Below are 18,224 nucleotides of genomic sequence, written 5' to 3'. Positions count from 1 at the left end.
AGGTCAGTCTCCTACCCTGTCCTACTGTGCAGGCATCCTGCACCCAGAGAAGAAAGCTAGAGTGTATGTTGCATAAATCTTTGCAGGACCTGTGTCCAAGTTGCTTTTTGAGTATATACAAAGGAAGTTGTTGTAGTATCTTGTTACAGGAATACATGCATGCCGAAATGTCTCTAATGCATTTGCCCTTCTACTACATGGGGAACCAAGTGGCCAGGGACACATAGAATAACTGTCTCATGTGGACATGAAGACACTGAAGCTGCATGTCTACACTGTAGTCACAGGTGTGAAATGTATCTTCTGTGTCAGAGTTACCTTGAAGCTACCCAAGAATAGTTAAGTGGGCATGTCTCCAGGAACAGGGATCATGCTGGCTGAGACAGCGAGGAGCTACGTATGCATCTGGCCAGAGCTTCATTCGACTAGTCTATCTGTACCAAAGCCAACTGCTTTAAAGCTGGCTTGAGGATGGCTATGTAAGCTACAGTCATGCATTAGATTTCAGTCTTAACTGCTTCAAAATCCTGTGCAAGTCTCTTGAACATGGGCTAGTCTCCTTCTCATGTTAATCTCATATTTGTATTACTGGCCTTTTTTCTGTGGGAGATACTGCTTTTTAGTTGCTACTGCCCTTTCAGTTCTGAGAAAAAGGTATGGGGCTGCCATTTCCCACATAAAGACACAACCCTGTATTGGGGACATCATCAGCACAAGTAGTTCATCAAATGTTTCCTGTGGGATAGGACATTATTAAACCATTTTGGAAAACCTGATTTTCCCATGTGAAATAGTTGCTTTTCAACACTTTGAATGGAAAATTGTAAGCAGTCACATGGAAGTAATTTTTATCTACATCCACAAACTTTCTGGGTTTGCAATTTTTTTCTGCTCACAAAACTAACAACAAATGAGAAAATTATTCTTCTCCATTTCAGACTAGATATAAGGAAGAAGTTTTTTATAATGAAGGTTGTGAAACACTGGCTCAGGTTGCCCAGAGAGGTAGTAGGTGCCTCATCCCTGGAAACATTCAAGGTCAGGCTGGATGGGGCTCTGAGCAACCTGACGTAATTGAAGACGTCCCTCCTTATTGCTGGGTGGTCGGACTAGATGACCTTTAAAGGTCCCTTCCAACTCAAACTAGTGTATAATTCTATGATTACCACTTTCACAGGTTATCTCTACCACCTCCTCATTTTTTCCTACTGGGAAAAGATTCTGCAGTGTTAATAGAAAGGTTTCAGAGCAACTCTGTTCCAAGGACCAAAACACAGTTTATTCAAACATTATTTTTCAGCTAACAATTACAGACAGTTAAAAGGTTCTTTTTTGTGATTGTCCTGGGAACTTATTATTCTAGGTAACATGCACATTTGCAGGTTATAACACAGTAATATATAGGATATTTTACCTTCAACAGCTAGTACATAGAGGGAAAGCCTAACGTGCCCTGGGTATATGTGATGAGCAATGCTCCCACCTCGTGGTCAGATTGTAACCCTGCGTTTTGACAGGTCATCGTTTCAATAATGCACTCCTCTATGCAGTGCAACGTAATAGAATAGAATAGCATAGATTCAACAGAATATAATATAAAATATGTAGCCTTTAAATATAGAGACTCGATTAAGATTTCATAGCAGGCTTACCATAAACTGAGGTTTTAGCTTGCTTTACTATGTTTTTGTTAACCTATACTGTTGCCTAACAGTAGTTACAAGCCTTTCCTACATGTTCTGTACATTGCCCAGGCCAGCATGTAAGGCTGTCTTTTGGTCTTAATTTTTTGTGACAATCATTCCTTGATCAGTAAGTGGAAAACTCCCTCATTATAAAGGTAAAGTACTGGGACTTCATTTCTTTTTGCCCCAGCTGTCCCCAAAAATCGAGTGGCAGAGTAGCTAACACAGAATGTTGTTATCTGAGAATGCCTTTTGTATGGGAACATGGTGCTGTGAAGGAGTCATGATGATGGCTCCACAATTATCCCAGACAGAGCTGAATTAACAAGATTCTTCTCAGCTTCATCTAAGGAGAATGCAGCTTTTTGCAGAGCTGTACAACCATTTAAGAATTGTCTCTTCTAACAAACCCCTGCTCATTAATTTGAAATTTGTTGTTTTAAATGATGCAATGTTGTTTTAGATAAATTACTCAAGCATTTGTCTGTACCAGGGGTCCTTAAACTCTTTAACCAGGGGGCTGGCACGTGGATGAAGTGGCAGGCAGTCATCTGTGCTGCTTGGTTTCCCCCCCAACCCCCGGCGGGGGGGGGGGGGGGGGGAGGGGCAGGGGGTTCTGTAAATACCCGGGGCTGGATTGAGGACCCTGGGGGGCTGTATCTGGCCCGCAGGCCGTAGTTTGAGGACCCCTGGTCTATATCTTCTTGAGAAAGGTAAAAAGGTACATTTCAGGCCAAATAAATAATGGCACCATTTCTATTTCTGCCTCAAAAGATAGGCTGATTTCTCCGTTATTGTCGGAAGTGAAAAGACCATTTCAGTTTGTAAGGCAAACACATTGGGTTCTTCCTTGCTGCCTGAATAGTGCTCTTGATATTATGTGTCAGAATCCAGCAGCAGTGGCAAATTGGAATTACAATAATCTAAGACTACTTCTAAAGACAATTTCCTTCCTTTTCTTACTTCTCTTTATGGTCTGTTATTTGAATTACATTAGAGGTTATTGCCCCAAGTTAGAAATTGGAAGGCATTGTACTGATACCTTCTGGAAAACTTGCTTAAAAGCATTAAGGCATTTTGCTATCCAGAAAGACATATTTCACCATAATTTATCTCTGCTGAACAATTGCTCCATAGTAGTGTAATATAGGATAACTGGAGGGGGGGAAGGCTTCTGTGCTTTTTAAGATCCTTTTTGTGCTCTTTTGGAAAAAATGAGTGTGCCTAATTTAGCAAGTGGCACCTGCGGCAAGCTGGAATTTGCATAGACAGATGTACTCTGAAGAAGGTTTTATGCAGTTTTACTATCAAATAGATGAACATGATGTGATGTGATCTTTAAAGCTAAATGCAAAATACATTGTTAGCATCCAGACCTTGGAAACGTTACATCACCATGGCATGCACGCTCAATGAGAGTATGGGGAATATGTAAAAAGGTACCTTGTATAATTATGCAGATGATTTTGCAACTTGTTGGTTTTGTGAGTGTGTGTGTAAATCTTACAGAAAGCACCTGGTTTTCCTTTGAGACTTTCATGTATCTCTTTTTTAGCCTGCTTTCCATTGTTCAAGCCATGCCAGGTTGTTAATAAGTCCTTGGGATGCTTGATTGCTTTTTGTTTCTACTTTACATGAAGTCACAGATATAATAGCATTTGGCTTGATTTCAGATTTAAGTGACTATTCGGAATATTTACTTCAGATGCACAGTAAATAAAAGAATCACTGTAGGTACTTAAGTAGTTCTTTTGAGTAGTTGATTTTATGGGGAACATTTTTTTGTGTTTTTTTAAATATAGTTCTGCTCAGAGATAACATATAGCTGTATTACTCCTTGGGGGTAACATCCATGGTCTTAGAGGCACGGAGGAATGTGTAACTTAGGCAGCATGTTGTGGAAATTCTTCCTTGATTTTGTACCAGTCAGGGAGTGGAGTTCTGACCTTGCTTCTGTTACAGTCCTTGCCCCATTTAGGATAATTTGCTTGTGAAATGATGTATATAAATTCTCTGCTTTAGCAAGAAGAGAGTCCTTCTTGCTTCTCAGCTACATGAATTTATGTTCAATCCAGTGACAGTCAAGCCTCTTTCCCCATGCAATACTTAGCTCTGAAAGAGAAACAAGATCATGTCTGAAGGGGATGACTGAAGGGGAGGAAGAATATGAAATGGCTCCTCAAAAGTGGTTGATGACCTTTAGCTTTAGGTCATCTTTAAAAGCTTTAGCTTTAGTTTTAGGGACTCTGACAAGTAGAAGTGTTATGAAGGAAGAAATCTCAGTCAAATGTATGGGAATACAAATGTAAAGACTGCAGTCTACAGATTGCCAGCTGGGTACTTGGTGGGTGCCTTCATGCCTTTTGGTTTGTGTGCTGGACCTCCTACATGGTCTGTCCCTGGGGGTAGAGGCAAAGGGACATCAGTCCTCTCCAGCTTCTTGGGCTGCAGTTCTGTACCATCCAGTCCAGAGAAGCTGGACAATGAGAAGAGAGAGTCAATTTAGAGGTTATTTTTCTGAAACTCCTATCTCAATAGTAATCTCTACCAATTATTATTAATCAAGCCATCACTAGGCAATTCATTCTTTTCTCTCCTAAAACACTGCTTTGCTATTCTTAATGTCAAAACCTGGGACATGGAGGCAATGGTAAATGTAGAAGAAAACTAGCAAATGGTGCTAGTTGAAAAATGCTATTTTGAATCAGGCTAAAGTATCTAGGAATTTAAGTCTAATTCAAAACAAGTGATTGTCAAAAACTGAGGAGGCACTGAAAAAAATCTAGAATTGGAATATTTCCTTTGAAATGATGTTTCATATTTTAGCCAGCTTTAAGTAAATGATAAAAATAATTTTTTGTTTGAGTTAGTTGCAAAGCTCAGCTTGATCTTTCATTTCCTCTCCACCCCTCTCCTCCCAAAAAAACCCACTCCCCAACAATCCTTTTTTCCATGAAAGAAAGAAAGCAATTACTTGCGTCTGACCCAGAGCTAAGAATTGTCTTTTTTTTTTCATTTCAGTCAGTCACTCAAAGAAGAAGTTATTCACTGAGTGCTAATTACAAAATTCCGATTCATATACTTGGCTGAAAACTTTGTTAATATCGTTTATCCTTCTGCCTATGGCAGCTCATCCCTTTTGTGCCTTGAAAAGCACTGGGTTTTTTTTTTCCATCCACAATGGAACAACTCTTTATGAAAACCATGGTCTAGCTTTTACCCCAAAAATGTTCAGACCTTTGAATTGTGTTTATCAAATACAGAATAAGCTTTTGCACTTATTCCTGTAAGTCACTTTGCGTAATAAGTATCTAAGTTCTTTCATATATGTTTTACTGAGGAAACTCAAACCTTATTTGGTGTAACCAAACTTTTGCCAATGTATTAATTGTGTTTTTCTCTGCTGTTATGTATATCCATAATATGCTGGTAAACAAACAACATATATTAAAACAAAGTTAATCTCTTTCTTCCATCACTGATGTGATCTCAGGTCAAGTGTAATACAAGCTGTCATGGAAACATAAAACTCAACACCAGTGTGAACAGGACTAGAAATTGTTTGATGTCACAAACGTTTTAGAGATAATTATGTGCCAAAGCTCAAAAATCAGAATACCTTCTATGCTAATGTCATTTCTTCTCCTAACAAAATGAATGTTAAGCACTTGGATATCTGCTAAATTAGGAACGATGGTATTTATATTCAGTTGCAAAACAAGTATTCAAGCTTTTTCCCAACAGTATTTATTCTTCTTTTCCCTTGCTTTAAACAGGACACAGGCAGCTTTGAGTAACATTGTCTTCTTTGGAAAAAATAATCACTCTAAAATTTCTCATCCATTAAAAAGATAACAGATATGAATTAACTTATAACACATCTTTCTTCATTTCACTGATCTTCTGAACTTTGTTTCTTAGGCCTCACTCATCTCTGGTGCAACAGAAGCAAAAGAATAGCATAAATATGCAGAATTTATTTCTTTGTGGTCTTAGTTTTGTTTGAAAAAGGCTTTCAAATGTCTTTAGTAGGAGACAGAATCATCCAGTGCTGAGAACTGAGCACTGAGATTTTCGACATCTTCATTTTATTCTGAGTGCTAGGAGTAGCTCTAGCAGTGCTTTTCAGATGGGGACAGGTTACAACCGAGCACACTTTAGCGTTTCAGGAGAGACAGGAAAGACCCAGCCTTTTGGGAACAAGCTTACAAAATCAAAAGGTCACTCCTGCAAGATGCTGAGTGAGTCCACAAAAGGAATTAAAAGTGGCAGATTTAGTGATCTGCCCCACCAGCTGCAAATACTTGCATCATTTGTAGTAGTAAGGATAACTACCTTTTTGATTATGGGTTATCTGAGACACATTTACTCAGACTATTATTTCCCCTCATTTTGCATTGCATCAGTAATCATTCTGTTATCAATTGCTAAACAACAATTTGTCATTTCTGCTGTTATTTCACCCAGTGCTTGTATGAAGCAGGTTGCTGAGTGAGAAGAGTTTGGAATAGTCTTATCCTGGAAAGCCTAAGCTTTTAATAGGTGAGGGTGGAAGCTACTTTCAAACACCATGTCAGCTTTCCTAGGAAAGCTTGAACCACCATGCTGGGTCAGACTAAAAGTCCCTTTAGCTCTCCATTACCTATGTGACAACATTCTGTAGCAGAGATATTAATGAACAAAGAACAAAACCAGAGTGACGCCTCCCCTCTGCGGCTTTCTGCCTTCCCAAGAGCTAAGGCAGAGGTCAAATCTTTGACTTGGATAGCCTCTGATGGATTTTTCTTCCATTACTTTGTCTAATTATCTTTAGATCCCTGGTGCTTTTTTGTGTACTGGGCACTGAAGCAACACAATTCAAAATTTACTTAGGCATCATATGAAAATTCACATCTATTTGTTGGTTTCAAATTTACTGCTTGATAATTTAATTTCATAACCCCCATTTTGGACTATGAGAAACAGTAATTGCTCCCTATTCACATTCTTAGTGCCACTCATAATTTCATTTACCTTTTATTAGATTCTTTCTGCAGCTCTCCCTTTTCAGGCTTAAAAGTCATACCATGCATAAACTTTGTGTATTTAACTTCCCTTCAAGTGCAGCCCTTCTGATTTCTGCTGTTTATGTTAATACGTAACACTGACAGCCTGTGTTGCACACAGGTTTTTGGATGTGAAAAGAGAATCTGATTTTAATAGAATTGAAAAAAACAGTAGGATTCATTTTTGCCCCTAAAATTTTCGAGAATAAAATATGCAAAACATGAAAATGTTCATTTTAATGTAATTATATGCTGATTTCTTTTGGTTGATAGCTTTATGATGTTACATCATAAAAGCATGAAAAGTCATCACCATAGGGAGCTCAATAAGGAATGGACTGAATGAATATGGTTAACTGAGGCTCTCTTCTTTTGCTTTTTCTGTGTTTTAAAACTGTAACTAAAAATTATCTTGGGGTAATAGCACCTCATGGGCAACATTATTTGGTGGTGTGGTGGAGTTCTGTAGAAGTGCTCATTCAGCATGCTAAGAAGATGAGATTTGTTCATGCTAAGCACTATTTTTTCACAAGTGAACTGCAAGGTTACCACAGCCTGCTTAGGAAGAAAATCTGAGTGTGTAATCCTGGATAATTGTGGTATCAGCTTGCGCTTCCTTCATAATTAAGTATGGTTATAAAGCTGAAGGACTGCATATTTGAACAGAGGAAACAGGGACCGTACGATAACCTCACAAACACTTCCGTTGACAGGGACTGCCAAGCAAGCTAAGCAGTATGTGAAAAAACCCCTGCCCATGAAATCCTGAGTCCATATTACACCACCGTCTTGCAGTCTGCATTCAGCATTTAATTTTTGGGCAAGAAAATAGCAGAGTTTTCTTTTAAATGCAATTTGAAAACCACAGGATTTGGTCTTGTCCTGACAGCCTGGCCCAGCACTGGAGGCTGTGAGAAGGTGCCCTGAACCCGCTTTGGGCAGGGCCGTGCTTTCAGCAGCTGGGGAAGAAAGGATGGAGGGAAAGGGCAAGCGTTGGGCTGGAGCAGCAGGGCTGGCCACCTTCAGAAGCGGTGCTGGGAGCAGTCAGCTCTCCACTTCCAGCTGGTTACAACCAGCATCCCACCTGTGGTTTACCCTCAGTGAGGAGCGTGAGTCATTACAGAACAGGTGTAGGTTTTGAGTTAGTCTAAACTTTCACCTCAGTCTAAATGCCTCTGGGGCTCTGTTCCTGTTCTCCAGCTGGGTAGCAGATTGTGAAAGTTTGCATGAGACAGGCATAATAAATGCCAGCTCTTAAAATGGGTAGTTCTTGTAAGGCCTTGGACTCCAAAGCACTGGTTTTATCACAAAAAGAGGGGGAAATGTATGAGATTAATCACTGATTGTGCAAATCTGACAGCCAGCTTCCTTGCTGTATGGATACAGTTGTACACTGAGTAATTCTGTGTGAAGGAAAAGACGAACCGCAGTGTATTTTTGCTTCAGTACGTCAGACGTAACATAGTAAACGTATACCTTCACAGTCCAACAAACACAAGTTAAAAATGCCTTAGTATAAAACTACAAGCCGATAGCAGAAATGGTCTTAATCTCTTCCAAGTGGGTGCTGGTGTCACATGAAGAGCTGTGAAGTCACTGGTATTTGCATTAGTGATCAAGAGTAGGACCAATGCTCAACCTTGACAAACAATATAAACTCGTCAGTGACACTGAAGGACCAAGATGTGCATTCAGATGAGGCTATTTCAGATAATGAAATTCAGTATATGCTGAGTGAACTCCTTAGTCTTCCTGCGTACTGAGTGCTGCATATTCATTCTTTTTCCTCTTTCAATTACCTCTGTTGATCCATACTAATATTTGCACTGGAACTGTTGTGCTGAAATGAGAAAGAGACTGAATCACATCCAAGGTTAAGGTAGTTGTAGGGCATATCCATTGTATTGTATCGAAAAGCAAATTCGGCTAGGAAACCAACACATCTGCTCCACCAAGTAGAAAAACAATTTAAAGTAATGCTGTACTGGAATGTTTTCACTGGAGCTGATGATGTGGCTAACGGAAGCAAAAAGCAATATATGACTCAGTTCTCCACAGGGAACTTCTAGAGTCTGGAAAAACACTGCATTTTTCCTTGTTTCATTAACAGCGATGGGAGGGGTTAAGTCTTCTGAGTGTGAATGGCATAGGAAGGGGAGGGCATGCTGGGTGATACTTCGAGCTCTGTTTCAGATTCCTGGTGTGATTCAGCAGATCATTTAAGAGATTCAGAAATAATTACTGCTTAAGGATGTAATTTAGTCCATGTGTCCCAAACAATTACCTTTCATTCTGGGTCAGTGTTTTCTCTTTAAAATACTGCTAATGATACGTCTCACCAGATTGTTATGATCCTGTTAATAACAGTAAATCAGGCTGAACTTTTTAGATAGGAGACATCAAGGAAGTGTAGTACTGTTGTTATGGCTGTTACTATTGCCCGTTGTAGGTTATGCTGTCGGTAGTGTTGGGAATGTGCAATTCAGTCTAAATAAATCCAATGAAATGCTGAAAGCCTAATTCCTTAGAACAGTGTCTTAGAATTGCATCAGTGAACAAGATAATGTGGTAGCAACTTACAGGAGACCATCCTGAAAGGAGAAGTCCCCCGTGAACTATACAGTAGAAGAAAATGATACCAACTCCCTAGCAGATCTGTGCAGCCTCTGTATACATTCATCAGAGATAATGCAATCCAGCAGCAAAGCTTTAGTTCTTTGTTGTTCCTTTTTTCCTTTGCCAAAATAGGACCTAAAAAAAAAAAAAAAAAAAAGGCAATATATTATTGAAGGCAAAAGAAACTGGTTTTCTGAAAGGGACCTAAAGAGATTTTGATGTTATCACATCTTCCAAGGCATAGCCAGCCCTACAGATAAATTAATCAATCTCTCCTTGGGCTGAATCTCCTTGGTTGAGAGACTCTTTCAAATGCTTTTTGAGTCAAAAGACTTTCCAAACTCTGCTGACATAAGCATTGTCAGAATAGCAGTAGTTAAGCAGAGTGCCAGGTGTATTCAGCTAACCGGTTGGGACAGCCAATATAGAGTAAAATATTCATGTTCCTGTTTGAAGCTTTTCCAGAGCATTTCTAGGTTAAGGGTATGAAGATGGTTGGATAGTGTCTCCTCTGTCATTATAAACTGTCCTCTTTCACTAGAAATAAAGAAAAAAGCTTTCTTGTCTACATTTCTTCCTCAAGGAGATCTGTTCATTGTGAAGATGCACTCGTGGTGTAACTACATAGAAAACAGTTATTTTGTAAATTCAGGATATTGTTAGTCAAATATAGGCTAATTATGAAGCCAAGGGTTTATAAATATTTGATGGAGGAGTCTAGTAGATTGTAAAACACACATATTTTGTTAGATCTCAGGCACCTATCCATACGTAAGGCTGTGCTTTTCATTGCAACCTTTTGGGGAGAAAGAGGCTTTTAAAAGGTAGTGTTCTTTTGTGTTTGGAGCATTTTCTTTTCTTCATGTCAAACCATATGTACAACATTGTTGCTTTCATGAACAAAAAGGTCCTGAAAGAACTAGTGAGCAAGGGTGATCAGAGCGCCCTACTGCAAAGAAGCCTAATAGGATCTCTTGATCTAAGCATGCTGGATTGTGTTGCATGATCCCATTGATGCCAAAGGTTGAATTCTCACTGGATTAGTCAGAAAGCAATGGATTTCACTTTGTGTAGGACAGAATGATATTTCCAGTCAAGCCAGTAAGATATTGCTTTGGTGGACCTCACCTTGCAGCCTTTCAACAGTGAAGCAAAGCCACACTGCTTGGAGGAAATGAGGCTGTCTAAACTGATACCCTTCTTTTTCTTTCCCAGATTACCTGTTCCTTGGACAAAGGCAAGAAGAGCAGTATTTGACACTTTTCTTTTTCTTTTTTCTTTTTTTATTTCAGATACAGAAGAGTAAAAATATATTAAAAAAAAGAGACTGCAAATTTCTTTCATCATTTTAGCTGAGCTTCTTCATTCCCGTTCTCCTCCTCCTTCTGCAAAGACCAGTTTCTGGGGAAGGCGTTAAACAACTTTCAAAACACTCCTCCTCCCACTGGCTACTCCACAGCTAATGACTCTGGGTTCTAGGGTGGGGGCCTTGGTTTTTTGGGTCAGTTTATTTTTGTTTGTTTGTGTATGTGTGCATTTTTTGTTGTTTTGGGAAGTTTTTTGTTAAAAAAAAAACAAAAAAACAAACAAAACAAGTAGTGATTTCCTGATGCAAATGGTTCCATTCCTCTGGACAGGTAAAGCAAATAGATAAGTCATCTTCAAAAGCTGGTATTGCCCTTTGCTGTGCCTCAGATTGTGACACCAACATTAGGGTGATGCAAAAGAATATTTAGGAAAAAAAACCAAAAAACCAACTTGATAATACTTAACCTTTACTCTTTATTTTCCCTGAGAGCCTTTTCTAAGGTGCTGGTAGACAGAATTTGACATCAGTTTTCACCTCACCACAGATTTTATTAATAAGAATAGTGAATTTGTAGAGTCGTTTGACCATTTGTTAAGATTTGATGTCTTTCCCAGATGATGCAATGATAGCAAAATGTTTTTGTTTCTAAACAGCAGGCAGACTCACTCAACCCTTGATTTTGTTCTGTTTTTGCAGTTAGTAATAGGAAAGGAATAATCAATGAAAACAATATTTCCTTGGGGCAAATTTTGTTGTCAGACTCTGAGAGCATGTACTAATGTACTGCTTGATGTGCCTGCCTTAACTTGAGATTTCAGATAATGAGTTGTCTCTTACATTTGTTCATGGGCTACTAGTAACCGCTTTTTGTTTGACCTGGAGATCTAAGAGAAGGGGGGCAGCAGGGAATCACACGGATCAATTCTTAGTTTCATCTCAGTGTAGTCTTTCTTTTATCGCTGGCTGAATGGACAGGCCAAATAAAAGGAAAAGCGTTGTTGGGAGACGTACAGACAGACAAAACCAAAATGAACAAGTGTGTCCTAAATACACCGCTGGACTTGGTGGATAAAACTGTCTCATCCAGTGGAGTTAGACACATGGAAAGTAGCCATCATTTTGGCCCATTTTAAAGAAGAAATGTTAAAAAACTAACTTGCTCAGGCCTTGATTCAGGAAGGTATCTTTGTATAAGAAACGCCAAATGTATGTAAGTGCTTTTCTGGCTTGGGATCTTGGTAGCGATCCTGTTAATTGTAAGTAATTTTACCTGTCTACGTGGAAATCAAGACCGTACGTACACATACAACTGTTTTTATGCCTAACTCCTTTTTGTTCAGGATAAGGTCTTGCTGTGTTAGTCGTATATGTGTTTTACAAGGAATCAGACTGCTGTCATGGCTCTTTGCTATGTAGAGAACATGCAAAATACGGACTTAGGAAGGTAAATCTTTGGTGTTTCCTTTTCATGTTTAAAAGCACAGGACTTTACCACCAGCCTATATTAGAGCTTGGGTCTCTGTTGCTGATTGAACTGTGCATGTACAGGGACGAGCTTCCCGCAACACTAGCAAAAATCACAGCAGTGAGCTCAGCCTAAATCCATATTTAAACACAAATACCTTCTCACTCAGGAGTGTTTGTATCTGGGATTTTGATTATTGAGGCTAGAGGCAGTTTGAATTCTTTTTTTGGACACCGCAGTTTGAGTTTGTTCAAAGCTAGATATTTAGATTAGGTTCATGCTGTGAAAAGGTTGCACTTCAATCACATGTTTTCAGAAGAATTACAAAAATAACTCCTGCAGTTCTTAGAACTCGCAGTTGGCTTCACTGAACCAGCTCATTTAACTAGAATAAATATAAGGGCGCATAGTGTTCACACTTGTGAGCTCCTGGTTCAATGGGAGCTCTGGGGTAGATTTTCTGAGGAAAGTGGGGTGTTGGGAGGACAGTGGCCGTAGGGACAGTGCTGAGTAGACTCCATGTTGTGTGGCAGGCAGAGAGCTGTGGCACCATGTAGCGCTTTTCCACCTCCCCTTCCCCTCTCCTCCATCAGCATTCAGCCCTGATAAGAGTTGTAGGATATGAGTTCCAGCCCTGACCAGGCTCTTTGAAGGCACATTGATGAAATATCAATAATGCAGAACTAAATACTGCAGCGGTGACTCAGTCCCTGCTTAGTCAGACTTCTCCCTGAAGTCAGGGGGAACATACGCTCACAGCGTGTTTGGTCAGAGGTGCAGGATGATTTAGTCAATATTTTGTAAGTTATCCTTACCTAATGCACAGACTAAAGATGCCTTAGATTATACACAATAGAATAATAATAATAATTATTATTATTATTATTATTATTAAAACCTAAATAATTTTTTTCATCTGTTTCTGAGATATATATTTTCTTTCTTTCTGGGAGTGATTCTTTCAGGCAGCAAAGCCTAACTGCTTAATTCACGGCTGGTTAGTTCTTGTTTCTCATGCACTGGCACATAGGTGTGAAATCAGACTGGAAAATGTTTTTCCTTGATTGTTAGGGTTATTCACCACCGGCAGGAGCTAAGAAGGGAGGTGGTAGATTTGCCATCTCTCAGGGACTGCAGATCAGAACTGCCATTCTAGAAGAGATTTTACAGTCAAAGTTACTGATCTCAGCACACAGGTATGCAGCAAAATGTTTTGCAATATGCAGGCAGACAGAGCTAGCTGTAACCTTCTCCTGCTCTTTTAAAATAATTTGAATAAGATACAGTGGATTATTAGCATTTTTTAGGATTTTTTGTTGTCACATTAAAAAAAAAAATCCCCCCGATTCTATCAGCTTGGAAATATATAAAGTGAAAGTGAAATCTAGAAATAGAAATCCTACAAAGAGACTAGGCCAGATGAAAGCATCTGTTGTGAGGTCCCCTCCCAGGATCACACCTATGTACCCCTTTGCAGCCCCCACACCTCCTGGAACACTCTGCAGCATCGTGCTAGTGCATTGTGAGCCAAGGAATGGTATGTTTAGACACCTCCCACTTAAACTAGAGATCAGACACTGTGCAATTGTGTAAATAAAAATAAAAATTAAAAAAAAAATATTACAGAACTGTTTTCTCTTATTTTATTCCACAAAGGGAAACAAACAAACAAACAAAAAAGTGGAAAAGGATTAGGTGTGCATCAGGTAATGGCCTATGTTTATAAAGAGCGAGTAAGGTTTTCTGGTTTTACATCCATACCTAACTTTCCCCCAACATGTAGAAATTCCATTTTTCAGATGCCTTCCTTTTCCATCCTCAGTAAGACTATGCAAGCAATGAATATGTCAGAAATTCTGCAAATATAGGGCCAATACTGTTGGCCTCATGCTGAAATTCTACAGAATTATTTGGGAGCACCCACCAGCAGGCACAAAGGGGGTCTGCTGCTGCCAGGACACTTCTTATGGAGGGCGGCACAGGCTGGGAAGCTGTGAGATAAAGACGGTACTCTTGCCTCTGTGCAGTGACTGCTGGCACTCTCAGAAAGCTCTGCCTTTCTGGAAGAGCATCAGGTGTCTTCTACTTCCCAGAAACTCTTGTGTAACTCAAGAGGGAGAATCCAGGCACTTAAAACAGGGAGGGATACCATTGCAAGAATCCCTGTCAGGGTTTTTCCCTGTAGCTGGGAACGAGCAGACCTTTGACTCATGGTGATATAGTGCTTGAACTCCTGGATGCACTATAATTAAAAAAAAAAAAAAAGACAAGTGATATGTTTTTAAAGATTCATAGTATCACAGAACTGTAATACTTGGGGTTGGAAGAGACCTTTAAAAGTCATCTAGTCCAACCCCCGCTGCAGTGAGCAGGGACGTCTTCAACTAGGTCAGGTTGCTCTGAGCCCCATTCAACCTGACCCTGAATGTTTCCAGGGATGGGGCACCTACCGCCTCTCTGGGTGACCTGTGCCAGTGCTTCAGCCCTCTCATTTTATCCTGTTCATTATTTAAATAGCAGAAAGGGTGACAGTTCTCTGGGCTGTACTCAGTCAGTGATTTGAACTGTGTGCTTCTGCAAGAAGTGTTCACACATGTGAAAGAAGGGATTTGCTTATTTTTTAAATTATTTTTTTAAATGTAAAAACCTGTCAAAATGCCGTAGTCAACCAGCTTTCCTTACAAACTACACAGTTGTGTTGGTTTTTTTTCCAAAGTTATATGGTTAGATTTCTATGTTTAATTATAAAAAGATGATGGATGTCATTATGTTTTCCGTATTTGAGAAAAAAGTTAGGTGCCAGCAGCCAACATTTGTTTTTGCTGATAATAAAATAGTAGATTAAAAAAAGAAATTTTGCTATTTTAGACTTAAAACATATTTCAGAGTAGTCAATCTAGGTAGACTGATACTTATCTAAAAGTGCAGCCTTTTGTATAGCTCCAGCTGGTGTAAATACGCTATGTATTAATACAGTAGGTTGTTGAGCATCAGAATGAATCTGGAATTTGGGAGCCTGGTTCCTGGTGGGTGAATAAAGGAGGTAAATTCCTTTTTCTCGATGTTTCTTTTTTCAAGCATAAACAAACTGTAGTTGGTTATGGCAGAGAAGAATGGTGTATGGGGTGTTTTTGCAAACTACCCTTTGAATATGCAGAAGTTTGCATATGTACTTACGAAGTCTTACAAGCTCAGTGTGGAAGCAAAAATATTTCTGACTAGACAGCTGATAGTGCTATGCTGCTTTGTAATCAGAAGGTCCTTGAGCTCACCTAGCTAAAGGCAAATACCACCTGAATTTGCTGTTAATCCTTGCAAATTCTACAGTGGGTCCCAAACGTGACTTTAAATGAAAAAACACAATAATCTTTTAAATTAGAAATCATGGAACCTGACAAGGACAGTACCTTTTTTTTGCTTCAACTAGAATGAACTAGTCTAGCTCCAGGAACCCATGAGATGGTCTTAAATATTTCTTATTGGCTCCTTTTCCCTCACATTTCATTTTATAATAATGAAACTCATCATCCTCCGATGATCTATAGCATATGTTAGCCATTTATCCTCAGCAAATGACAGCATAATCCAGTCCTTTTCTCTTACGCTTTTTTAATCCATCACCTCACCCAATAATTAAAAACAACAGAGCGATCCTGTGCTTCTGCATGTGTTGAACTGATGCTGATCTCGGAGCTGTGCTGGTGCGGTGTCTGAACATCAGCACTCAAAAGCAGGAACATGCTGGCTGAGGATGAGAAGGAGCCCTGCAGCACTGACTCCATGCAGATCACTCTGGGGAGTGGGCATCAGTGCTGGCCAGGTAGAAAGAAGGGGGAAAAAACGTGCTTTCACAGCTGAAGGAGTAAATTCAGCTCTCTCTGAAGTGGGTACAGAGGTGTTCCACACTTGTATTACGCACAGCGCGAGCAGGTCTGCTCCAATCGGTTTAGTGGCAGGTGTGCATCCTAAAGCGATGCTCCCCCTGCTTCTACAGGCAGACAAGTTTTGTGATCCCAGATTCCCTGATTACTCCGGTCAAAGCAGGAGCAGGGCACGTGATGGCTGCCAATGCCATTATTTGCTGTTAAAATGAAACACTGGCCGTGCATTCCCACTTGCTGAGATTGCCTTCTCGTTGCTGCAATGTCCCTTTTGATCCCCAGCAAGCACAGAGGGCTCTGATCTGTATCCAAGCAGGACTGGGACACATGCCTATCTTTGAGGCATCAGTTCTCACTGCTCTGGTGACTTGACCACCAGGCAGAAGAAAATGGAGCTACTTCCATGCAAGCTGGCTGAGAACCTGAAGCTCGGTTGCAGCGAATTTATTTACCCTCATACCTAAGAGCATGACAGCACTCACTTGCAAGCCTCACAGCACAATTTTTGGTATTTTTTGTTCTTTCCATTTCTTTCAAGTGTGTACGTATTGACTGCTGTGTACTCATAACACCCTGGTTTTAGAAGCTATCCAGTGGTAGGAGGAATACACGTAATCCCGTTGTCTCTGCCGGTGGTCGTAGGACTGCATCTATCAAACAAAATTGCTTATGGCCATTGGGGTTTTCTAGTGATAAAACCTAGCAGTAGAATGACAGAGTGAGCATTTTCTTTTTCTTCTTGCTTGGATAATATTTTTATATACTTTTATATGCAATTTTTTAAGATATTTGCTATTTTTATTGTAGGGTTCTGGTTGGGTTTTTAGCAGACTTTCTGGTTGTCTACAGGCCCAGATTCTCACAGGAATATTTCCCTTCCCTTTTCTCCTCCCCATTCCTCCCCAACAGACTGAAGCCATTGCATTTGCAACATAGCTTAGAGCAAAATAATACTTAGGGCCTGATCACTCTTTTAGTTGCACTGAAATCAAAGGAAGCTGCATGCAAAGTCCTGCTGGTCCCACCGCAGCATCTGGGGCCAAAGTTTAAATAACCAAAACATATACAGCTAATTATGTGCAGGGCAGTCTGTGTAAAGCCAATGCATCAGGGTGGCACTGTCTTCCTTTGCTGTGGTAGGAGCTGCTTCCACCACCATGTGTTTAAATAAGACTATATATCTCTCTCTTTGTTCTGATGATGCTGCTTCTGGTAGGCACTTCAATCAAAGTCATACCTTAGTGCACTGACTACCTTCAGCAGGGGGGAAGGGTGGACATTGTGGCTTATCTGTGACAGTAGATTTCACTGCTCTTGTGGTTAACCCTACAGTGACAGGTCCTAAACAAAGTTAAGAAACATTAAATCTATTAAATCTATTGGTTGGAAGGATAAGGGGAAACTAACCAAACTCAAGGGTCTTGGTCTTGTATAATAACCTTTTCTCAGCTGGCATTCTGCAAGGAATCCTATGTATGAAGTTGAACATAAACTTTAGAGTATGCTTATATTAGCAGAACTGATAGTGGAGAGGTCTTTCTTGAACTGAGCTAAAATAAACAACAGACACCTGTTCTCCTACATTTTTTGAGGAAGAGGCAGGTTGTTACACTATTTTGCACCAGGGTATAGAAAACAAGTTAAAATACATGCTGAAAGCAAAACTCAGTGCAAGTATGTTCCTGGGCTGGGTGGGTAGGGTAATGAAAAAAAAAAAACCAAACACCTGTTTGGTTTGTGAAGACCCATAAGGAAATAAAAAATGCAAAGCTGAAATGAACAATGCCATGTAATGCCAAGTATTCTCAACTGTTCTGAGAATAATTTTAAACAATAAGTATTTATTGTTAGTTCCTTATTTGAAAGGAGAGGCTTGTGGTCTCTAAATGTATAAAACATTTTCCAACGTTCCAGTTTTTCTGTAACTTGAGTCCATGTATGTTCATCCTATTACCAAATAAAGACAATGAGGTCTCTGTTTCATTTGCATTAAAAGTTGTAGAAGGGTTGATTTTGTTCTGGTGCTTTCTACATCTGATCCAGGCATGGCACTTGCCATTTGCTTTCCAGTGTCCAACTCCCCATAGAGTATTAGTAATAATCAACTTTTTTTTTTTTTTTTTTTTTTTTTAAGCATGGTGGGAATGTTGCTTGGGCAGCAGTCATTGCTCACCACCTGCCCCTGTGAGGAGCAGCTAGTGGCTTTTCCTAAATTCTAAACGT

At 39.8% G+C, this 18,224-nt stretch overlaps 1 protein-coding gene across 8 annotated transcripts in view; it reads left to right on the top strand.

Annotated features, from left to right (window-relative positions):
• Positions 1–18,224, top strand: part of PDE1C (phosphodiesterase 1C) — a 370,389-nt gene that overhangs the window by 338,307 nt on the left and 13,858 nt on the right. Inside the window, exon 18 of one of the 8 annotated variants that reach the window (XM_005432084.3) lies at positions 10,639–17,994. The exons of the other annotated variants lie outside the window; for them this stretch is intronic. Coding sequence (XP_005432141.2) covers positions 10,639–10,652 — 14 coding nt within the window. The 3' untranslated portion in view covers positions 10,653–17,994. Of the gene's footprint in view, positions 1–10,638; positions 17,995–18,224 lie in introns of those variants that run through there. 8 annotated transcript variants of the gene reach the window in all.

The sequence above is a fragment of the Falco cherrug genome, chromosome 4 (genome assembly GCF_023634085.1).
Source record: "Falco cherrug isolate bFalChe1 chromosome 4, bFalChe1.pri, whole genome shotgun sequence".
Classification (NCBI taxonomy): domain Eukaryota; kingdom Metazoa; phylum Chordata; class Aves; order Falconiformes; family Falconidae; genus Falco; species Falco cherrug.
The sequence above is the reverse complement of the archived record's forward strand: the minus strand, read 5'-3'. Positions and strand labels throughout refer to the sequence as shown.